The sequence below is a fragment of the Arachis stenosperma genome, chromosome 3 (genome assembly GCF_014773155.1).
Source record: "Arachis stenosperma cultivar V10309 chromosome 3, arast.V10309.gnm1.PFL2, whole genome shotgun sequence".
Lineage (NCBI taxonomy): Eukaryota > Viridiplantae > Streptophyta > Magnoliopsida > Fabales > Fabaceae > Arachis > Arachis stenosperma.
The window spans coordinates 16,904,570-16,913,624 of record NC_080379.1 but is presented as its reverse complement, the minus strand read 5'-3'; the positions used below and the strand labels follow the sequence as shown (position 1 = coordinate 16,913,624).

General features: G+C 24.6%; 1 protein-coding gene across 1 annotated transcript; it reads right to left on the bottom strand.

Annotated features, from left to right (window-relative positions):
* Positions 1 to 626: 626 nt before the first annotated feature.
* Positions 627 to 7,043, bottom strand: LOC130970343 (probable amidase At4g34880). Its single transcript, XM_057896402.1, has 5 exons — positions 6,504 to 7,043; positions 4,658 to 4,872; positions 2,530 to 2,778; positions 2,122 to 2,308; positions 627 to 1,235 (listed from the first exon to the last, which is right to left on the bottom strand). The coding sequence occupies exons 1-5, from the start codon at positions 7,032 to 7,034 to the stop codon at positions 840 to 842; spliced, it is 1,578 nt and encodes a 525-aa protein (XP_057752385.1). The 5' UTR covers positions 7,035 to 7,043; the 3' UTR covers positions 627 to 839.
* Between the last annotated feature and the right edge of the window lie 2,012 nt (positions 7,044 to 9,055).

Below are 9,055 nucleotides of genomic sequence, written 5' to 3'. Positions count from 1 at the left end.
GTTGACAATAACTGCTATCTGTTCTACAGCGATTAAAAACCACTGCTACATATACCGGATGTGGTGCAGTGAATTCACATATATAATTCTATTTTATTATGAATGTATATAACTTTTAATCTAATCATCAAATCATCATCGCAAACTAATTAAACTTATATGAACCGTAAAATCATATATAATTCTTGAAGTATAACCGATGTTATCCTTGACGAGTTTATAATAATATATATAATAATATAATATAAATCCAAGGCTCCAATGCTAGCTATATTATGATATTTTTCATGTGTATGTGGGTCTAGATGGTAATGTCATGATTAATAATAGAAGGAACACGATGCTGAGACCCTAACTACTTTTTTCATACATAACATGTGAATAACATATACCAACACGTCACTACAACAACAAAAGATTCAAGATTCAAGCTAAGATTCAAGATCTCTTGTTATATACCTAACTAACATGGATTCCTTAATTCCGTTGTCCCTAGGTCCCATATATATTTAATATTATTTTGTTATTTATTATTCTCCAACTCAAATTGAAAACAACACAATCAATATTTACATTCTTATTATTACATATATAAATCATTTACTTACATCCAATAGCTTCTTCAAACAATCATTTAACTAAACTTACATATTCACATTGACAACACTAATACCCCTATATTATTTATTTAACTGCTTTCATCTCATAATGAAGATGACAAAGTGATACGACTTCTCCAATTTTGTACTCATCACCTAATGCGTGAGTACCAGTATATATTAAACATTAATTTTAATTAGTAATTCACCATTTCAATTCATCCAAATTTATTAAATTAATTATAAGCTGCTAATACTTTTCTGTGCTACTTGCGTTACTATTAAATCATTAGGAGGAGGCCTACGTTTCTTGGTAGCTTGTTCAAAAGAATAAGCAATTTCAATAAGAGTTGGTTCTGAATACTTTAATCCTCCAAAGGAGACACCCAATGGCATGTTCTCATTGTTGTATCCACCCGGCACTGTTATTGCTGGGTAACCACCAACCGCTAAAAATGGAACCAATTTTTGTCCCACATATATCAATGCATCAAGCTTCTTCTCCTTCATCACCTTCTCAAACCCATTTTTGGAAAGTGTTTCTAGATTTGATATTGCTTCTTCAACTTCTTTGCTTATTCCATTGTTCATGTTTGCTTTTATAAACATGTCTTGTGGATAGTCAACTATTTTCTCCTGTACCAAAATTATAAGATAATAATAACAAATTATTCAACACAGTTCATAAGTTAAAAGTGTTAGTTAATCTTGCTAATTTGTGTGTCATTATTATCTCTTGTTTAGAAAAAAAAGTTAAACATACAACACCTTTTTAGTATTTGGTGTTTACGAAAATGTTTTGTTATACCGTTATAAAATAGTTTCATTATTATTTTACTATGTTAAGTTTCATTATTTTAGTGATAAATTACTCTTTTAAAATAATATAATATGTGAAACATATATAATTAGGTACTGTATTGTTTAATGGTCTTTTGTTGTATGGTTGAATATTCTACTTTATTGTGTTGAATTCTTATTTTGAGAAAAAAACACACATGAAAATTATGATCACGATGATCTAGTAGCTAGCGTATATACAAAGAATAATAATAATATTAACAAAATATTTTGACTGACAAAAATTCTATCAGAAAGATAGAATAAAATATGTTTAAAAAATTAAGAATAAAATTAAAACAACTTAAATATTAAAAATATTTTTTAATTTTTAAAAAAATCTGAAGGCAAAACGTGTATTTTACATATTTATTTTTTTATTGTTTAAAAAAAATAAATTAAAATATAATTTAAAAATGAATCAAATCCCTTTTTAAAAAAGTTCATCCAAATATAGAAGGGAATTAAAATTAATTGAACTGAGGGTTACATAAATATTAAAAATGTTATTCATATATTAAAATTAATCACTAAAATCAGTCACTAATATATTATAAATATATATATAGTTTAATTTATTTTTAATATTTATTTATATTCTAACAAATATTTTATAACAATAGTTAATTTTAATGACTAATTTTAATATACATTTAGCATAATTGCAAGAATATATACTTACTAGCATGTTGTGTTGATGGTTGAAGGTTATGAGATCTGCCAAGGATCGCACAGGTGAAGAGACGAGATTTTGCAGATAAGAATTCAAGTCTCTCTTGAGCTCAGCTAACAATGCTATCATTGCATTCTCATAAATTTCTTCACTCTTCTCAATTACTATGTCATCCACAAGTGTCGCACCTTCATCCCTGGATTATTAATCAACGAGAACTTAATAATGTTTCATCCAATCAATCTTCCTTTATATGAAATATATAATAACTAGATACTCGTCTAATTTTTTCATATTAATTAGCTATAATACAAATTATATATAGTGAATTCTGAATTAATTTTTTTAAAAAAATGTATAAATGTGATAGATGCGAATGAATGACATATTGTAAAGTGGTGATGTAGCAAGCAGCACCTCATTACTTGGAAGAGTTGTTGATATGTCGCATTCTCCATAGAATTTTCAGGAAAAATAATATTAAAAGAATCAGGGTATCTCAAGATTCCAAGTCTTTTTCCTTGTAGGCCATGAGGATTCAAATATTGAGCGTAGCCACCCTCTGGAATGTGTGTAGATGCATTCACAGTTCCTTCATCTTTCTCGTCTTTCCCTACAATTACGTCAAGAACATAAACTGCATCTTCCACCGTTCTAGCTATAGGCCTGTTCATCCAAAAAAAAAAAAATGTTTAAGTCATAAAAAATAATGGTATTTCTCTTAAGAAAAAATTATTTGAAACTAACATTAACACACTCAACATTATTATTGCAGCTAGTATTTAATAAAAAAATTTAAAACTTTTAAAAATAAGATCATCTAAAATTTAATTAGCCAGACAAAATATTATTTGAACTTCAAACTCAATAAAAATTCATTTTTAATGTGTTTCATAATGAGTTTGTTTAGTATTTTGCTATATAGTGTTGATTAAAATTGATTATTATAATGTTAGTTTTCTACTATTATTCTTCTCTTAGTCTCTTTTTTCGTCATAAGTGAATAAGTGGATCTAATTGTGTAAAATTAATAAAAAATAACGATACGAGTGAAATTAAACCAGTATATATACGGCTTGATGAATGGGTATTTCTTTATTCTTCCAAAGTTTCAAAAAATTTAATAGAAAAAAAATAGTTAAAACTATAAAGTATGTAGCTTAAAGTATTCTAGAAAATACAAATAGTAGTATTTTAAAGTATAATCTAAGGATATATTATTAATTGAGAATGATTACAATTTTTTTAAAAGGTTATATTAAGAACTAAAATATATTCAAATTAAATATATAGAAAAGATTAGATCACTAAAAATAAATTATTTAATTAGTTACAATGTATTTGTGTATATATATATTTATCAAATTTATGAAAACCAAAAAAAAAATGTAAAATAAGTTAAAAAATTTAAAGATTTAACATCGATTTAACCTAATTAAACAAACTAGCGTATTAATAAGTATTAACAAATTTATTAATCTATTATATAAATATGATAATAATAAATTTGAAATTAGTCAATATAGTAAGTAATAAAATATTTTGTTTTATAAATTATATGTAATAAAAAATATTTTTGGAAACATAATTTGGACACTACACTATTTTTATATCTCTTTTATAACAATCATATTGTGTAAACACCAAATATAATTATCTAAATTAGTCATTAGTATAAAATATATATTAAAATATAAAATATATATTAAAAATAAATTAAATTATATATTTTTATATATAAATATATAATAATTAATTTTTAATGTATAAATAATATTTTTAATATAATAGATATAATTAAATAATATATATATATAAAATAATATATTTAAAAAGAATAAAATTTTTATTAATTTAAACCGTTTAATCGGTAAAAATTCGAATTAGTGCAATATAATAGACCTAGCTATTTGGTGGCAATTAGGACCGATGAAATGGTCCACTTGGCCTCATTCAGAACTATGATGTTTATCTTCTTTTTCTATAAAAATAATAAAATTTGATGTACGAAAATTACTTCTCTTAAGTCTTGATACGGAAGTGATGACGTATAGCCGTCATGCATGTGGTTTTGATTGGCATGCATATTTTTGTGCAACAATTGTTTTTCATATGATGCAATATATATAATTTTTTAAAAAAAGTGAGATGCATTATCATATCAGTAATACAAAAAAAATTGTAAAAATGAACTATTTTTAATATTTTTATTATTATTTAATTAACAAAAATATTAAATTATTTTTAATAAATAAATTTTATTAATTTATATATATAAATTTTAAAAAATAAATATAAATTATATTAATTTATATGTACAAAATTTTAATAAATATAAGTATAAAATATATGTTTATTATGTATAAAATATCTGTAAATATAAATATAAATTATTACTAATTAAATGTTAGTAAAATATAGTAATTATTTACTAGTTAAATAATATTATTTATTAATAAATATTAAATAAGATAAATTTTAACAGTTTTTAGTTAATTTTTTTATCAAATATTTTCGTTATGATATATATAGAGAGAGAATATACCCAACGGAATCTTGTCTTAGAGAAACAGGGACCACGGCAGATCTGCTAGTGAGGTTAACGGTGGGTTTGATTCCAACGACTGAGTTGTAAGATGAAGGACAAATTATTGAGCCATCGGTTTCAGTCCCTAATGACACCGTTGCAAAGTTTGCTGCCACCGATATTGCTGATCCACTGCTTGATCCACACACTTCATTGCTCAAGTTATAAGGGTTCTGCATGCCATCCATGCATCCACATCGTTAACTTTGAGGCAATAATTAATATCACAAGACACAAGTCATCAATAAACTAGGCTTTGTAAAATGAAAAATAATATATTCTATCATTTATTTGTTGTGTAGTAGTTATTGGGATTCATATTTTCATTAGCATAAAATAATAAAATTTTAGTAAATATTAAAAGAATAAAATGATTCATAAATATATTATATACTCATAAAATGTTTCATTTTTGCGTATTTATTATTTAAGAGATAAGATATTATCAATTCAGAAATATTTGGTAATAAAAAAAAATTATTTTATACTTTATTTAACTGTTAGAATTATTCGAAATGATTGAAAGATAATGAAATTAACTTAAATCAATTTAAAATTATTTTATTTTATATTTATAAATTATTTTTAAAATAAACACATACAATTATAGTTATTAAATTAAATAAAATAACTTTAAATTATTACCTTCTTAGTATTACTACAAAATTATATATACTCATCTTTAACGTGTTTGAATAGACATGTCTTGAACTCTTGATTCATTACACGACTTCTTCCCCTTAAAACATTTTAATTTGTCCCAAAAAATAAACTACTATATCATCATTTAATAAATAGCTCTTAATAATTATTTCGAAAGACAACGAAATTTAAAAAAATACCTTTTTCGATTTCTAATATTTATTTTTATGGAACTGATTAATTTTTGTGCTAAAAAAAGTCAATGTTTTATTTTTTTGACACAGAGACTAATCAGTCCTATAAAAATAAAAATCAAGAGTCGAAAAAAATATATTTTTTTATTAAAAATCTCGTAATTCCTTTGAGATAATTGTCAGAGACCGAATTAGATATTCACTCTAAAATTAAACATTATTAGTTACACATCTTTAAATATGTTTATTTTGAATAAACCTACTATATTAGTTAAACAAGATTATAGATATATTTTCATTTAATTTGTATTTATATTTTTTTTAATTAGTTCTAAACTTACAAAATATTAAAAGATAATAACACACAACCAAACAACCCTCAATTAGTTAATGATTAAATCACTAATAAAAAAAATGAGAGATTAAACCAACACTTTTAATAAAAAACAAAGTCAATTTTTTATTGCCTAACAAACTTGATGCCGAATTTATCTAACTTTTAAGTAAATTTTTATATTTTAAAATTGTTAAATTTTGTAATATTTAAATTAAATATTAAATTATAATTTTTTTAATAAATTAGATATCAAATTTTAGACATCATAATATTTTAAAAATTTGATAAAAATTCAGACGTAATTAATTTCATATAAAATTAATAATTTAAAGTTGTTAAATAATTTAAATAATTTAACTAAATTTTTATTTAATAATTTTTAATTATTAATTTCAGTCACACAAAATTCATGTGAAAATAAATATATCAGTAAAAAAAATTAAAAATTGCTATTTGTACACTAAAATCAGTCACTAAAATCAATCATCAATATATTTGTGTATAAATATATATGTAGTTTAATTTATTTTCATAGTATATTTATATTCTAGCATGTATTTTATATTATTGACATACTTTAGTGCCTAATTTTAATGTACACGTAGCATAACCCAAAAAAATTATTAGTCACCTTGGCTTGGCCACCGTAGGCAGACCAACCACCGGGCATATTGGAAGACCTAAAACCAGACCACTCCTTCAAGGTGGCTTTGCCAATAATTATGGCCCCAGCCTCCCTCAACTTCTTCACCACAAAAGCGTCCTCCGCCGCCACCGATCCGGCAAGCGCATACGAACCGGCCGTCGTACTCATCCGCTTCTTCTTGAACGTAATGTTGTCCTTTATCAACACCGGCACTCCGCTCAATTTTGTCCCTCCTTTCCCCGCCGCACGTTCTTCGTCGGCTTTCTCAGCCTCGGATTCTGCGTCCGGATTCAGATCCGCTACGCCACAGAGTATAGGGTTTCTTCTAAGAATCTCGTCTTTGTACAACTTCACTAATTGCTTTGACGAGATCTCGTTTCGCGAGAAAGCGCTTTGGATTTCGTTCACGGTTGCTTCTTTGAACTCAAATATTGCATGAACATGAACATGTGAATGAAGAAGTAGCCATGAGAAGAAGAAGGAGAAAGATCGGGAGCTAGCAGCAGCCATTGACATATTCTATAGGTCTCTAGATGGTTCTATCTATAGTTAGTGAGTGTGTAGTTTAATTTGCACTTTATATATATATAGATGCTGGCTTTCAATAATACAGTTTGTTTGTTTTGCTTTTTGTTAATTTGCTAGCTTTGCTTTCTTTTTTAATTCATTATTTTAATGTTTACTGGTTTTTATTCTAAAATTACTAATAAAAGATTACTTAAAATGTAAAAGCATATCCTAAAAAGGAAAATGAAAACGAATGGGAGAAGTTTTGTAATAAACAAAAAGACAAAGAGCGTACGAAACTCGGTTTCAAATAAGTCAAACGGAAAGATTATGATATTTAATTAGTGGATAGAATTATGAGAAAAAGCTCTCCCTATGAGTTTCATTTTTATCACTGACTAAATAAATGTACGTAGCTAAAGTATTAAATAAATGATAAAATTTGTATGCAAGTTATCTTTATGATAAAGTTGGTAGTTAAAAATTATAACATGATAATTTAGTCAAATATATTAAATTATTTTATAATTATAAATTATTAATTTTAAATAAAAATAATTATATGTAAATACTCTACCTTAAATCAATAATATTATGTTATACAAAAAAGTAGTTATTAAATCAATTATTATATAAAATATAAAAATATATTTTAAAAATAAATTAAATAATATATATATATATATTATAGTTAATTTAATAATTATTTTTTATATACCCATAATATCTTTATATTAAATATTTGTATGTATTTGTATACATAATTTCTTTTACATATCTTCTATTAAAATTATAATTAACTACTAAAACAATCAAACCTTTTCACAATATAACTAAACTTTTTATATCTATTATCTATTATCTATTATTAAAATCGGGCTTCTTCAATTAATAATATAGCCATATAGGTGATGTGATATGTTCTTAAAAGTATTTTTTAATTTATTTTATTTAATTTATTTAAATGTGTTAATTAATTATTTATTTATTTAATTTAATTGACATAAAAACTTAGTTAATATTTTGTTTGATTCCATTAACTATAATTAATCAATGACATTAATTATTTGATTTAACTGAATAAATAAATTGATTCTATTTTAATGTGTGTTAATTTTTTTTGTCTTATATATAATTTGATTACTAGTTTTTAAAAGTGTTATGATTAATAATTTATTTGATTTATTGAGATAAATATTAAATTATTTAATATTTTGTTTGACTATATTAATTATAACTAATTAATTATATTAATTATTTAATTTGACTGGAATAAATAGATTGATTTTATTTTAATTTGTATTAATTTTTTTATTTTATATATTTTAATTAATAATTTTTAAAAATGTTATACTTTTTATATAATATATTTATAAAATATTTTTATTTATTTAACTTATTTTATTGAGTCAAATAATTATAGTTAATTTATTATATCAATTATTTAAGGGTTAAGTACGATTTTGGTCCGTAACGTAGAGGTCGAAAATTTATTTCATTCCCAACATTTTTCGCTACAAAATGGTCCCAAAAATTTCAGTTTGTTTTAAAATCGTTCTTTTTACCAAATTTTTTATTTTTATTACTAAATTATCCATAACTAAAAAAGTTATAAAATAAAATAAAATAAAATTTTAAAAAAAAAAGAAAGAAAGCGACCGTAGGGGGAGAAAGAGAAACGGGGGGTGTTTCCAGGGAAGAGGGGAAAGAGGAGAAAAGGGAAAGGTCGCTGCTCCACGCCTACGACGCTGCCGCTGCTCCTTTCTTCCTCAGCACATGCACTAATGACAAGAGAGGAGAGAGCAGAGGGAGAGAGAAAGAAAAGAGATCAGAAGAACGAAGCCCTCCGCAGCGCCGCCGATCACCACAGCGCCCTCCTTGTGGTGATTTGTAGTCCGCCAACACCGCATCGCCGTTTACTGTCGCAGCCCCTCCTACCCCACTACTGCTGCAACCCTTCCTTTTTGTTTTAATTTTTTATTCTTTTTTCTTTAATTTTTCAGATTTAAAGGATTCCATTGTTGTTATTG